Source organism: Plecotus auritus (assembly GCF_963455305.1).
Source record: "Plecotus auritus genome assembly, chromosome: 1".
NCBI lineage: Eukaryota > Metazoa > Chordata > Mammalia > Chiroptera > Vespertilionidae > Plecotus > Plecotus auritus.
In genome coordinates this window covers 115,634,326-115,650,444 of record NC_137770.1, presented here as the reverse complement: position 1 = coordinate 115,650,444, position 16,119 = coordinate 115,634,326, and the positions used below count along the sequence as shown (strand labels likewise).

Genomic DNA, 16,119 nt, shown 5'->3' with positions numbered 1-16,119 from the left:
AGGGGGTCTCCTGAGAAAGAGTGGCACACCTAAGGAAACACCATATCCTACCTACTTCACCTGGTTTCTCTCTTCTTTGATTGCTTTTTTTTTTTTTTTTTTTTTTTTTACAGAGAGAAAGACAGGATAGAGAGCTAGAAACATCAATGAAAAACATTGATCAGATGCCTCCCGCACACTCCCCACTGGGGATGTGCCCGCAACCAAGGTACATGCCCTTGACCAGAATTGAACCTGGGACCCTTTAGTCCACAGGCCGACGCTCTATCCACTGAGCCAAACCAGCTAGGGCTGATTGCTTTCTTATAATAACTCCAGAATGTGACACAACTGTCAAACTGTTCTCAAGGAAAATTATACCAATTTATATTCCCAGCACCAGTCATAGCTTTTATTTTATTTTTAAATATATTTTTACTAGAGGCCCGGTGCACGAATTTGTGCACAGATGGGGTCTGGCTGGACAACCCCCTAGTCGAACTCCCAGTCAAGGGGATAATTTGCATATTAGCCTTTTATTATATAGGATTGATTTCAGAGAGAAAGGGAGAGGGGGAGAGGGAGACAGAAACATCAATGATGAGAATCATTGATCAGCTGTTTGCTGCATGCCCCCCACTAGGGATTGAGCCCACAACCCGGGCATTGTGCCCTTGACCAGAATCAAACCCCAGGACCCTTCAATCCACAGGCTGATGCTCTATCCACTGAGCCAAACCAGCTAGGGCACTAGTCATATCTTTTAAAAGTCACTTACAAGTTAGGTTAAAGAAGGCCTCTCCAGACCAGTTAAATAAGTTATGGTTCAGATGACCTGGGATGGAATATTACGTATGCAGTAATTCTTTAAAAAAATTACTTGGGTCTCTACATATATTCAAATGGAAAGTTGTCTACTATATAATAAGTGAAAAGAGCAAATAGCAGAACAGTATATACTATATGATCAAAATTGTGTAAAAAGAGGAATGTATCTAGATAGGTAGGCAGGTAAATATAGATATGTTTGTATATGCATACAAAATGTTGGAAACCCAAGAAATACACCAGTGAGATAAAGTCGAGGGGTAATTAGAAAAGGTAATCTATCTTTTTTTTTGTAATGATGATGTTTACTTTCATAATTTAAAAAGATAAAAAAATTAAATTTCTTTTTTTTGGCAAAATAGATGAAGTTGTTCAGGATGTAGAACAATAGGAATATACAATGTTGGTGGAAGTATAAATTCATACAACTCTGAAAGCCAATCTGACATCACCTGCTAAAGTGAAAATGTGCACACCTTAGGACTCAGCAATCCCTCTCCTATATACTGGAGCAACTCTTCCTCACGTGCCCTCTTACCTGCTGAGTGGTCTGCAAGAAGATAAAAAGTTTGCACCAAAATGTAAACCAACTACTTCACTAATAAGCACACTATTTAATTCAGCTGCCTTTTTTTACTCAAGACTCTCTTGATAAAAGTAGTGTGTTCCTTTAGATTCTGGTACAAGTTAACTTTGTCACAGGGTCACCACTGTGAGTACCACTGCACTAGAGAACCACCTAGAACGTTAACAGTAGTGCCATTATAAAAAAGCATAAATCTGGAAATAGAATGATTGTCCATTAACAGAATAAACTGGATATATTCATATATAATTCATAACAGTGAAAAATGACTCAGTTACTCATAAAAATATGGCTATGTCTTGGGAATCACACCGAGTAAAAAAAAGAGCCAAAGAAGAAAATATTCATGTTTTCATTTATAACAAAGTTAAAAAATACCCAAACCAAACAATTTTAGTGTCTAGAGATATAAACAAAATGACTTTAAAAAAAAATAATGTCGAGGAAATGATAAATGCAAACGAAGTTCAGATCAGTGACTACCTCTGAAGTGATGAAAAAGGAAAAGGGGTCAGGAAAAAAAACACAGTGAACACACCAAGGTCATAACAACCTTCTTCTTTATAAACTTACGTGGTGAGTACACAACTGTACATTATTTTCATTAATTTTATAACTTACATATCCTATATAATAAAAGAGTAATATGCAAATTAACCATCACTCCACTATACCCACATGCCACGCCCACAAAGCCAATCAGGAGCGAATATGCAAATAAACCCAACCAAGATGGCTATGGCCACAGAGAGCAGGAGGGAGGCTTGGGTTTCCCCGGCGATGGAGGAAGCCAAGCTTTCCGCCTGCCCTTGCCGGCCTAGGCCTCCACTCAAGGCTACAAAGTTTCAATGATAGAAGATACATAAAACCAAACAGAAATGGTGGCAGCCACGGAGCTGGAAAGAGACGGAGGCTAGGGTTGCCCCCGGAGATGGAGGAAGCCAAGCTTTCCCCACACCCTGGCTGGCCCAGGCCTCACTTAAGGCTACAAAGTTTCTTTCTTTTTCTTTTTTTTTTTTTTTTATATTTTATTGATATTTTACAGAGAGGAAGGGAGAGGGAGAGAGAGAGCTAGAAACATCGATGAGAGAGAAACATCGATCAGCTGCCTCCTGCACACCTCCCACTGGGGATGTGCCCGCAACCAAGGTACATGCCCTTGACCGGAATTGAACCCGGAACCCTTCAGTCCGCAGGCCGATGCTCTATCCACTGAGCCAAACCGGTTTCGGCAAGGCTACAAAGTTTCAATGATAGAAGATACATAAATCCCCCCCAAAAATGGCTGCTGCCACGGAGCAAGCAGAAGGCTTGGCTCTGCTCCAGGCTACAAAGTTTCAATTGTAGAAGATAAATAAACCCCAGATACCAGGGCCTCCAAATGGGTCACCAGGGGGCGTGGCCGGCCTGCAAACCACCACAGGCCCCTCGCCCAGGCCACCCCACGCCCCAAGGGAACCCCACCCTGATCCAGGACAACCTTCAGGGCAAACCAGCTGGCCCCCACCCATGCACCAGGCCTCTATGCTACCTAATAAAAGAGTAATATGCAGATTGACCATCACTCCAACATACAAGATGGCTGCCCCCATGTGGTCAAAGATCCTGCCCCCAGGTGGACACAAGATGGCCACCACAAGATGGTCAGCAGGGGAGGGCAATTGGGAGGGACCAGGCCTGCAAGGGAGGGCAGTTGGGGGCGATCAAGCCTGCAGGGGAGGGCAGTTAGGGGTGACCAAGCCGGCAGAGGAGGGAAGTTGGGGGCAACCAGGCCTGCAGGGAAAGGCAGTTGGGAGGGACCCAGGCCTGCAGGGGAGAGCAGTTGTGGGGGGACCAGGACTGCAGGGGAGGGCAGTTGTGGGCGATCAGGCCAGCAGGTGAGGGCAGTTGGGAGGGACCAGGCCTGCAAGGGAGGGCAGTTGTGGGCAGTTGGGAGGGACCAGGCCTGCAAGGGAGGGCAGTTGTGGGCCATCAGGCCAGCAGGTGAGGACAGTTAGGGGTGACCAGGCCTGCAGGGGAGGGCAGTTGGAGGGTACCAGGCCTGCAGGAGAGGGCAGTTAGGGGTGACCAGGCCTGCAGGGGAGGGCAGTTAGGGGCAAACAGGCTGGCAGGGGAGCAGTTAGGCATCAATCAGGCTGGCAGGGGAGTGGTTAGGGGGTGATCAGGCTGGCAGGCAGAAGCGGTTAGGGGCAATCAGGAAGGCAGGCAGACGAGCAGTTGGGATCCAGCAGTCCTGGATTGTGAGAGGGATGTCCGACTGCCTGTTTAGGGGGATCGGGCCTAAACAGGCAGTCGGACATCCCTCGAGGGGTCCCAGATTGGAGAGGGTGCAGGCTGGGCTGAAGGCCCCTCCTCTCCCCCATGCACGAATTTTGTGCACCGGGCCTCTAGTATATCCCATAAATACTTTATATCTCACTGAATGCTTAATAAAAACTTCTAACTGGCCGGCCAGTGTGGCTCAGTAGTTGAGCATTGACCTATGAACCAGGAAGTCACGGTTAAATTCCCACTCAGGCCACATGCCCAGATTGTGGGCTCATTCCCCTGTAAGGGGCATGCAGGAGGCAGCTGATCAATGATTCTCTCTGATCATTGATGTTTCTCTCTCTCTCTCATTTCCTCTCTCTCAAATTAATAAAAACATATTTAAAAAACAAACAAACAAACAAACAAACAAAAACTTATAGCTGGATGAAACCATCATACTGGCCTTGGCGTAGCACCTTGCAGTACCAGCTCACCTGATAACTGGGAGTGACGGAGTACTGAATGCCCGTGGCTGACTGCATGGTCTCAGCCACAGCTTCATACACAGGAGGGGCAGGGGCGAGCACTCGGTGCTGATGAGGAAAAGCCTCTGTGTTACCAGGGATCCGCCGCTGCTGAGCCGCATACACCGATGATTCTTGATCATCCAAACGTCGCTTCATTCTGCATTCATGCTCAGGGATGCACTAATAACCTGCAGAAACCACAAGTACAACATATACACCAATTCATGCTCCATACCACATGTACAATTTAGGATCAGTCCCCAGATTTAATATAAGCTCCCCACTTTGAACAAATTATCTATTTCATTCTAGGGATAATCACTGGGTAGTGTAAGTACATGCTTGTGCACAGACACCCCACATCAACAGGTTATCATAACTGAAAGACAAAATATAAATAATAATTTAAATTAGTTTGGTACTGTAGAGTTGAAAAATAACCTCCAATTTAAAAACACAAATATAGCCCTAGTCAGTTTGACTCAGTGGATAGAGCATCAGCCTGCGGACCAAAGGGTCCTGGGTTTGATTCCGGTCAAGGGCATGTACTTTGGTTTCAGGCTCCTCGCCGGCAGGAGGCAACCAATCGATGTCTTTCTCTCACCTCGATATTTCTCTCTGTCTTTCCCTCTCTCTTCTACTCTCCCTAAAAATCAATGGAAAAATATCCTCGGGTGAGGATTAACAACAAAAAAGAACCTCCACAAAATAAAAACACAAATATACCTTTTTCTTTATTCTCTAGTTTTCTCTTCAAATGCAATCATTCCTAATATTGTGAACTACTTACTCACACACTACAAAAACATTGAAGTGTTTTTTTGTAGTTCTTCCTAACTCCTCTCAAAACCTAGTACTATAACTGTGGTCTAATTTTCAAAGTATCAATGGTATGAAAAGAGTACTGGGCCAGGACTCATAGACTTATGGTTCTAGACTTGCCAATATAAGTTGTTTCAACAAGTTTCTCATTTCATGTGAGTTTGTTTCTCCAGCTATAAAATAAGAAGGTTGAAATAGGCAATTCCTAAGGTTTCTTCTGATTCTAACATTCTTTTTTTAAATCTATCTATTGATCTACCTATATTTTAAAATATATTTTTATTGACTTCAAAGAGGGAGAGATAGAAACATCAATGATGACAATCATCCATCGGCTGCCTCCTGCATGCCCCCTACTGGGGATCAAGCCCCAAGCCCGGGCATATGTCCTGACGGGGAATCAAACTAGTGACCTCCTAGTTCATAGTTTGATGCTCAACCACTGACCCACACTGGCCAGGCTGACTGTAACATTCTTGAACACTAAGGAGGTTCCAGAATCCCTTAATTTTTTTCTTTATTTTTCCATCAATATTTATCCCTCCATACCTTAATTTAATAATCCCTCTGTGGGAGGATACTTTCTTGCAGGATATTAAAGTTTAGTAACACTGGCTAGGAATCTGGTTGGGTCTTTTCAGAGCTATTCCAACACAGTATCACTAACACAAGCATATCAGTAAGAATACTCCAAGTCTGGCTGCGTAACTCAGTTGGTTAGAGTATGCCCTAATATGCCAAGGTTGCAGGTTCAATCTCTGGTCAGGGCACACACAAGAATCAACCAATGGTCCTGGCTGGTATTTCTCAGTGGTTAGAGCTTTGGCGTGGCACCGAAGGGTCATGGGTTTGATTCCCTGTCCTGGTTGGGACGTGTGGCGGAGGCAACCAATCAATTTGCCTCTTTCACATTGATGTTTCTTTCTCTCTCTCTCTCTTTCCCTCCCTCCCTTCCTTCTACTCTTTTCTAAAAATCAATGGAAAAAATATCCTAGGATGAGGATTAACAATAACAACAAAACAAGAATCAACCAATGAATGCATAAATAAGTATAACAACAAAGTGATGTTTCTCTCAAATCAATAAATTTTAAAAAAAATTTAAAAAAATGCTCTAGCCCTAACTGGTTTGGCTCAGTGGATAGAGAGATGACCCACAGACTGAAGGATCTCAGGTTCGATTCCAGTCAAGGGCATGTACCTTGGTTGTGGGCTCGATCCCCAGTAGGGATTGTGCAGGAGGCAACTCATGTTTCTCTCTTTCAATGTTTCTAACTCTCTATCCCTCTCCCATCCTCTCTGTAAAAATCAGTAACATAAATTAAAAAACAAAACAAAACAAAAAGAATGCTCCAACCATCAAAAGACAAAATGCGGCCAAGTCCCAACTACTTTTTCCATCACAAAAAATACCTTTAAAAAGACACTACTCCTTTGGCCAGTTTGGCTCAATGGAGAAGAGCGTCAGCCTGCAGACTAAAGGGTCCCAAGTTCTATTCCAGTCAAAGACACATGCCCATGTTGTGGGTTCGATCCCTAGTGGGAAGCGTGCAGGAAGCAGCCAATCAATGATTCTCTCTCATCATTGATGTTTCTATTTCTCTCTCCCTCTTCCTTCCTATCTGAAATTAATAAAAATATATTTTTTAAAAAGACACCATTCCTGTGGTAAGAAGATAAAAAATACAGTAATTGTAGATCTCACAAACCACCACCTCCATTTGAAGCAAGGCTCTTTTTGTAATTAGAAAAGAAAAAAAAAAGCCTCTACCTAATTTTATAAATCACCCTTCCCTCTTTTCTTCATTCCTTGGAAGCATGAAAGCCCTGAAGCTGCAGCAGTCCTCACAAAGCCTCCCCAGTGTCACTTCATATCTTCTCTGTCCTCACTAACATCCTCACCCTGCCTGTCACTCTAACCCTCAGCCTTAAAATAGGGTCTGGTTTTCTGACACCTCACAACCTAAGTTAGCCCTGACACAGTAGCAAAACTGTTTCATTTGCAACACTCTAACCACTGAACCAAACTGGCTAGGGCTGCAGGCTGGCCATTTAATATTATCTTTCTATAAATCTCAAACCACAAATAAACTCTTTCTGTTGACTCTAACTTTAGATCAAAGGACTAAGTCTTCAAAACTTATGTATGATAATACATTGAATTCAATTAACTTACAGTTGAAAACAATGCTGACATGCTGAAGGAAAATAATTTAAATGTCTTAACTAATTATGTTTTCCTAGGCTTTTGTAGTAAGTAGTATATTTAGCTTAATATTTCAAAACTTTTCAGATATAGTAAGCAATTGGAAATATAGACTTACCCATGCTATTGATACTTAATGAGCCACCAGTTAATTGACTATGAACATTCAATCTCAACCTATTTTGGGATAAGGAAACAGGTCAAATAAATGGACAGAGAAAAAAGTCTTAAAGACCTTTTGGCTGCTATTCTATGTACACAGATGACCTAGACCAGCGGTCGCCAACCTTTTGGACCTCACGGACCACCAGTGGTCCACAGACCACCAATTGGCGATCGTTGCTCCAAAGGTTTCCTTAAACCAATGGTCGCCAACCTTTCTAACCTCACAAACCACCAATGGTCCGTGGACCACAGGTTGGTGACCGCTAACTAGACCATAGTTTGGTCTTGGGTTCTGTTGATTTGAAACCTAGATGCTTAAACTCACCTGAAATTAATATTTTTAACCAAAAGCCAAGTCAACGCTTCATAAATGGAAAGCCAAATTTAGATCAGAAGAGCACAGCATAGGACTATGGAAAAAAAGACTAGAGTGTATCTGTCAAGACATGGATTCTACCCTAGTATAATGCTAGTGGGAATGCACACTGGTGTAGCCATTATGGGAAACAGTATGGAGTTTCCTCAAAAAATTAAATATGGAACTGCCATTTGTCCCAGTAATCCTACTTCTAGGAATATATCTTAAGAGACCTGAAACACCAATCAGAAAGAATGTATGCACCCCTATGTTCACGGAAGCACAATTTACAATAGCTAAGATCTGCAAACAGTCCAAGTGCCCATCAGCAGATGAGTGGATAAAAAAGCGGTGGTACATTTATACCATGGAATACTATGCAGCAGTAAAAAAAAAAAAAAAGGGATCTCTTATTCTTTGAAACTGTGTGTAGGGACCTGGATAGTATTATGCTAAGTGAAATAAGCCAGTCAGAGAAAAACAAGTATCACATGATCTCACTCAAATGTGGAATCTAATGAGCAAAATAAACTGATGAACAAAACAGATCCAGAGACACAGAAGCATGGAACAGACTGTGAAATCTCTGAGGTAAGGTAAGGACGGGTGGGAAGAGATCAACCAAAGAACTTGTATGCATATAGGCATAACCCATGGACACAAGACAACAGGGTGGTGACGGCCTGGGGTAGGAGAAGGCGGTGGGCTAAAAGAGGTCAATGGGGGAATAAAGGGGACATATATAATACTCTGAAAAAGTATCTAATAATAATTAAAGAAAGACCTGCTCTCTAACTTTGGTCCTGTTTCTGATCTGCAAAGGGAGGTGATTAGACTAAACCAGTGATCCTCAAATGCTGGTATATGGACCATCTACAAGAAAATAAAAAAGGAGAAAAAAAGAATTGTGGTGAGTTTTTCATGAGTTAAGTATTAAAATACTATATTTCACCCTGGCCGGAGTGGCTCAGTTGGCTGAGCGTTGTCCCATGCACCCAAGGGTTGCTGGTTCGATTCCTGGTCAGAGCACATACCCAGGTTTCGAGCTGGATCCAGGTCTGGGAGTGTATGGGAGGCAACCAGTGAATGTTTCCCTTTCTCTCCCTCTCCCTTCCTCTCTCTCTAAAAAAACAATAAAACAAAATGTTTTATTTTGAAATCATACCCTATCCTTTTGCTATTAAAATGTCATTTCTTTTATAGAATGATTGTGATTTTTTTATAAAGTATTTTAATTTCATTCACCTCTAAAGTGTTTTGCCATCCAGACCATCTCCGTGACACTGAAGAGGCTGCCCAGGGTCTGTACTTCCTCTGAACCATACTTTACTCCTTTAATAATCACCACTCTTAATTCTATTTCCTGAACGGTTCTCAAATAAATTGCTTCTTTTCTAATCATATAGCCACTCCTTGATTTCAGGCCCTCATCATCCCTTACCTCAATTGTTGCCAATACCCTCCAACCTCTCTCCAGTCTAGTCTACTCTCTAGACTGTTTTCAAATTGGTCAACCCCAAATGCAAGTCCAATCCAGTTGCAAATTCATCACTGGCTTTTCATCACTCAACAATACAAATTCCTTACTTTTGCCTATAAAATTCTTCCTTACTGACTGGGGCGGGGTGGGGGGAAGCGGGTAATTTAACTTACTAATTATCTCTTTCCAGTCCCCACACTATGGTCCAGTCCTGTCAAATGTCTTCCCATTACCTAAATAAGCCTCAAGTCTATAAGATTCTTCAAGGTAGCATCCATCCTTTTCAAATTTGTCTGCATTCCCCAAAGTACTAACACATCGACACTCAAACACTGTAACATAATAGTTAACGTAACAATAGTTAGTATGTAGAATGCCAAGCACCATTCTACATAATTTCCAAATATTAGTTTAATCCCATTACAAGGTTCTGTTATTCTCTAGTTTGTAAATGAGGAAACTGAAATACAACGATTAAGTGAACTGTCCAAGGTTGCACAGCTAACAGGCAAAGCTGAGATAGGAATCCATGAAATCTGCATCAGAGCCTGGATTCTTAACCTACCTATAACAGAAAAATAAAATGAAGGAAGAGTACCCTTTCACTTAGTTAAGGCACACATGCTCAAAGCAACTTCAGCTTTCTTTTTTTTTTTTTGAAATATATTTTATTGATTTTTTCACAGAGAGGAAGGGAGAGGGATAGAGAGTTAGAAACATCAATCAGCTGCCTCCTGCACACCCCCTACTGGGGATGTGCCCACAACCAAGGTACATGCCCTTGACCGGAATTGAACCTGGGACCCTTCAGTCCGCAGGCAGATGCTCTATCCACTGAGCCAAACCGGTTAGGGCAGTGGTCGGCAAACTCATTAGTCAACGGAGCCAAATATCAACAGTACAACGATTGAAATTTCTTTTGAGAGCCAAATTTTTTAAACTTCTTTTAACGCCACTTCTTCAAAATAGACTCGCCCAGGCCATGGTATTTTGTGGAAGAGCCACACTCAAGAGGCCAAAGAGCCGCATGTGGCTCGCAAGCCGCAGTTTGCCAACCACGGGGTTAGGGCAACTTTAGCTTTCTTTAACCTCTCACACACTTAGTTCATTCATTCTTCTTTAGCCTCAACCCAATAAAGCAGGAATGCTTTGGCAGCATTCATTCATTCAATTAGCAAATATTCAGTGAGGAGATGTGAAGGTGGTAGATGATCTTGGCCCTTGCCCTATAAAAGCTTAAAAACTAGTTGGGAATACACTACACAGCCTCACTAGTAATCAAAGAAATATAAAGCAAAATGATACCCCAAAGGAACTGGCTAAAGAGAATGATGATTTCAGTGTGGGTGAGTGTGTAGGTATTTGCTGAAGTTTTAATAGGTACAATTTGATTGTTGGCTTGCAGGCATATATTAAATTTTATAAATTAAATTTAAAATGTGCAAACCTTTAACCCAGCCATACAACTTCTAGGTATCCGAGACATATGCCAAGTATATTTATTATAGTAAAGTATGAAAAAATGTAAATGTCTATCAATCCTCCTATATAATAAAAGCATAGTATGCAAATTGTCCCAACAGGGAATTGTCCAAGAGTTCGACCAGGGGGGGCAGGAAGGAGGGAGGCCCCTAGGGACCCTACCAGTACACTGGGCCTCTAGTAGCTAAATAAAGTTGATACATCCATATTAGGAAAACTATGTAGCAATTAGAAAGATTAGGGTTCATCTACAAGGAAAGCACTCTAACACATACTATTAGTAAAAAGAACAAGCTACAGAATATATATAGTGTGATCTGAACACAACACAATGTACTCTTAAGAACTGTGCATTTCATTGTATGTAAATATTGCATCAAAAGGAAAAAGCTATAAATAATGAACTCTACATAAAGATATGCATGCTCACATACTCAGGTGAAAGTATACAATAATGCATGAAATTTACTTTCAACGACATCAATAAGTTAAATTAATAGATGGAGGGATGGATAGATGGGTATATGATAAAGCAAATACTGTAAAAATGGTATGGTAAAATCTAGGTAGTAGCGTATATGGGTGTCCACTATAAAATTCTATCAACTTGCTGTGTATTTGAAATTTTTCTTTAAATAATGGCAAAAAAGCTAAAAATACAAATCAGTTTATGCATGGTACAAATAAGTACTATAAATCTGGAAAGGAGTGGCAATGTGTACATTGGGAAACACTGTACGAAGAAGGTGAATGTTAAGTTATATCTTGAAAATTAGAGATGAATTTGGGCATGTGGTATAGAGGATGAAATTAAAATATTACAGTAACAATAGACTTACATATGATAGTTATTTACAATCTTTGGTAATTCATCTATCTGACATACAGGGTAGTAGGTTTACATTGTGAATACACAAAACACGAAGTTAATTCTTATGCTTATGTTATTTATTAAATATTATATTATTTTCTATATAAACAACTGTAAACCTATTTTTTGCCCCACCCTGTATAATCCCAGTGTCTACACATGCAGGCCCTGTGCTTGGTGTCAGGGCTTTAGCACTGAACAGGACAGACTTACTACCCCAAAACAACAATGCTGACATAACGCAAATCAGTTGATGTGCTCCTCACAACAGTCATTTTGGATGGGGCACACCCAGAACCTTCTATTTAGAGGGAAACTGACACTCAAAAGAAATTAAGGTCACATAGCTGGCTAAAGGAGGAAGAGGCTATTCAAAAGGGTCTTTTAAACTCGTGTGGTCAAAAAAATACTGCTTACTCTAAGCTATGTTATCTACAGACCATTTTGCCTTCTATCTTCCAAAGAATAATCACTTTGGGCAAACTGAAGACAATACAACAAAATCAATAGAGAGCTTATAAATTGCTTTCATTTTATTGTATGCGTATATATGTGTGTGCTGAAATAGGGATATATTTCTAGTAATATATCCTAAGAAATCCAAAACACCAATCAGAAAGAATGTATGCACACCTATGTTCATAACAGTATAATTTACAATAGCTAAGATATGGAGACAGCCCAAGTGTCCACCAGCAGATGAGTGGATAAAAAAGATGTGGTACAATTATACCATGGAATACTATGCAGCAATAAAAAAGAAGGATCTCTTACCCTTTGAGACAGCATGGGTAGTATTATGCCAAGCAAAATAAGTCAGTCAGAGAAAGACAAGTACCACATGATCTCACTCATATGCAGAAACTAATGAACAAAATAAACTGATGAACAAAACAGATCCAGAGACACAGCACAGAACAGACTGCGGAACCTCAGAGGGAAGATGGGGTAGGGTGGGTGGGTGGGAATTGATCAACCAAAACACTTGTATGTGTGTGTGTGTGTGTGTGTGTGTGTGTGTTTATTTATATATTTATACACACACACACACACACACACACACACACACACACACGCAATAGTGGCCCAGTGCACGAATTCGTGCACATTGAAAGGAAATTAATTAGAAGAAATATTTTAATGTTGTTATTCACCCTTTCTCTATAATAGAAGTGTCAACCAAATTCACGATCGACAATGACAGATCGAAACACACGCATGCGATGGCGCCAGTGAGAGCTTTATATGTATTGTGCATGCGTGAGTGAACTTAGCCTTTTATATACATAGAATAAACTTGCTTAATTAGACCTGCCTTCTGATTTAGCTAAACATTTCCAGCACAGTGAAGCACCCCAATTTCTCTTTCAGGTAATCGTCAGCAACACAGCAGTAAATATCAACATGAAGCAGATTATTATTGTAGATCACACAGGGAGAACAAAGGGTAAAATATTTAACTGCAGCAGTGTTTGACTATATTCTGCGCAGTGAGAAAACCTGAAGTCATTTTCAAGTTCCACCATTTCTTACTTCTTTTCAGTCGGCTCAATTTCTAAGCTTTCTAAATTTCTGTTTTCCAGCTAATGAAAAGAAAATAGGATTCCACCAAGTCTCCTATCTACCTACTCCAGGACTTCTGTGAGGATCAAATGAGATGAGGCACAGGGAAAATGCTTCACAGACATTTGGTTAAAGTGTAAAATGTTTCCACCTGGCTATAATATAAAGCAGGTGTTCCTGGACTGAAGAAACTGCAAGGAAGCTAGTCACTAAGGAGAGGAAGCCGGGCATTGCTATGTGACACCATTACCTGGTGCCCACAGCCACTGTTTCCGGGCTGGGCTGTGGGCCGCATTTTGCACCATGGGGTCTCGACAATGTCAGCTGCGATTTGATGGGGTGTTGGGGCCTGTGTCCCACTTGTGGGAAGCCAAGTGTTGTTTTGTGGGTGCCAAGTCTGCGGTGTCGTTTCTCTGTAAATGGCCAGTGCGCATCACAGTAGCTCCTGCATTAAGCGTCTGCCCCCTGGTGGTCAGTGCACGTCATAGTGACTGGTTGGACACTTAGCATATTAGCCTTTTACATATATAGATACATATATCCCATGGACACAGACAACAGGGTGGTGAAGGCCTGGGGCGGGGGCAGGGGTGAATGGGGGGGGGGGAAGAGGACATATGTAATACTTTCAACACTAAAGATTTAAAAATTAAAAAAATAATAAAGGAGCAAGAGGCTAGACTCTCCTTAGAATACATAAGCAATCTGGAGTAAAAATATTGGACAGACTATAGTATTCTGCTTGCTATCCTGCTTACAGAGAGGTACAGTGTGATTCCAGATTGTAAAGTATTCAAATGTCAGCTGAAATGATTTTCATGTGCCACTGTGGTCTCCAACTTTTTCAGATTTGGAGCTTGCACTATTATCAGAGGTCATCTATGAAGACAATTTAAAAAAAAAAGCACTTTGAGTGATTTTGAGGGATGGAAACTAGTGAAAAAGATTTATGTGAACAACAATGTCAGCAGAACACTAAAAAATCACCTGGCCAAGTGTGATAATATATCACCCTGCCATGTGTGATAATATAAAGTGGGAACAACTTCAAAGTCATCATGCAAAGGAATCATAATGCCCAAGTAAAGCAAGCAGAGAAGGGTAATTCTTAACACTGCAGAGGAGACGTCTGGAATGGGGTTGAACTTGGAAGCAAATGTGACAGATTTCAGTCAAATGTTAGAAGGGAAGAGGTAAAAGCTAACTTTTTCAGAATAAGAAAAATAAAAACTGATTTTCTAGTTCTACAACCTACAATGTCTTTAACCACAATAAAGTGTTTCCCTCCTAGAAACAGACATTTTCCCATGATCCTTAAAATCCAAATGGAAAAATCCAACTTTAAAGAATCTTATCTTTTCTGGCCAAGAAACATATGAAAAAAATGCTCCAAGTCACTGATCATCAGAGAGATGCAAATTAAAACGACAATGAGGTATCACCTCATACCGGTCAGAATGGCTACCATCAACAAATCAACAAATGACAAGCTGGAAAGTACACTACAGGTGGCAATGCAAACTGATGCAGCCATTATGGGAAACAGTATGGTTTCCTCAAAAAAATTAAACATGGAACTGCCTTTTGACCCAGTGATCTCACTTCTAGGACTATATCCTAAGAAACCCAAACACCAATCAGAAAGAATGTATGTACCACTATGTTTTAGCAGCACAATTTACAATAGCTAAGATCTGGAAACAGCCCAAGTGCCCATAAGTAGATGAGTGGATAAAAAGCTGTGGGACATTTATACCATGGAATACTATGCAGCAGTAAAAAAGAAGAATCTCTTACCCTTTGAGACAGCATGGAGGGAACTGGAGAGTATCATGCTAAGTGAAATAAGTCAGCCAGAGAAAAACAAGTATCACATGATCTCACTCACATGTGGAATCTAAGTAACAAAATAAACTGATGAAGAGAGTGGATCCAGAGACATGGAAGCATGGAACAGAGTGCAGAATCTCGGAGGGAAGGTGGGTGGGAGGTAATCAACCAAAGACCTTGTATGCATATAGGCATAACCCACGGACACAGACAATGAGGTGGTGAGAGTGGGGGGCGGGGGATGGATGGAGAGGGTCAAGGGGGAGCAAAGAGGACATATGTAATACTTTCAACAATAAAGAATTATGTAGGAGAAACCAAGACGGCGGCATAGGTAAGCACCTAAACTGCTACCTCGCACAACAATTTCAAAACTACAACTAAAAAACAGAACGGACACCATCCAGAACCACAGGAAAGCTGGCTGAGTGAAAATTCTACAACTAGAAGGAAAGAGAAAAGCTCACAGAGAATTGGAGGTACGGCAAAGGGGCTTTGTGCACGCAGAGAGGAAGGGCGACTGAGAGCCGGGCTGACTTTCTCTGGCGGAAGGGGGAAGGAAGCCCCCGACCGCACTGAACCCCAGTTCTGACTGCACTGAACTCCAGTTCTGGGTGAGCCCCTGGGGACCCACGCTCTTACGGGGGGAGTCTGGACTCTCGGGCGGAGACTCGGGAGCTGGGGAAGGCAGAAGTCTGAAGGCGCGCGCATGCCAGTGCGCACAAAGGCTGCGGAGGTTGCCACAGGCTTTCCCTAGTGGAAGGGAGTCGTAGGCTCCTGACTGCACTGAGCCCCAGTTCTGACTGCACTGGACCCCAGTTCCAGGCGAGCCCCTGGGGACCCACGCTCTTGTGGGGGGAATCTGGACTCTCGGGCGGAGACTCGGGAGCCGGGGAAGGCGGAGGACTGAAGGCGCGTGCGTGCCAGTGCACACAAAGGCTGCGGAGATTGCCACAGGCTTTCCCTGGTGGAAGGGAGTCGGAGGCTCCTGACTGCACTGGCCCCAGTTCTGACTGCACTGAACCCCGGTTCCAGGCGAGCCCCTGGGGACCCACGCTCTTGTGGGGTGAGTCTGGACTCTCGGGCGGAGACTCGGGAGCCGGGGAAGGCAGAGGTCTGAGGGCGCGCACGTGCGCGCAAGGGCAAGGCTGACTGGAAGCCAAGACTGAGAC

The 16,119-nt window shown here is 42.2% G+C and overlaps 1 protein-coding gene across 9 annotated transcripts in view; it reads right to left on the bottom strand.

Annotated features, from left to right (window-relative positions):
• Positions 1 to 16,119, bottom strand: part of SIN3A (SIN3 transcription regulator family member A) — an 85,142-nt gene that overhangs the window by 52,203 nt on the left and 16,820 nt on the right. For all 9 annotated transcript variants that reach the window (XM_080660072.1, XM_080660074.1, XM_080660070.1 and 6 more), the window contains one exon: positions 4,138 to 4,358. In XM_080660072.1, coding sequence (XP_080516198.1) covers positions 4,138 to 4,326 — 189 coding nt within the window. In that variant the 5' untranslated portion in view covers positions 4,327 to 4,358. The remainder of the gene's footprint in view (positions 1 to 4,137; positions 4,359 to 16,119) is intronic.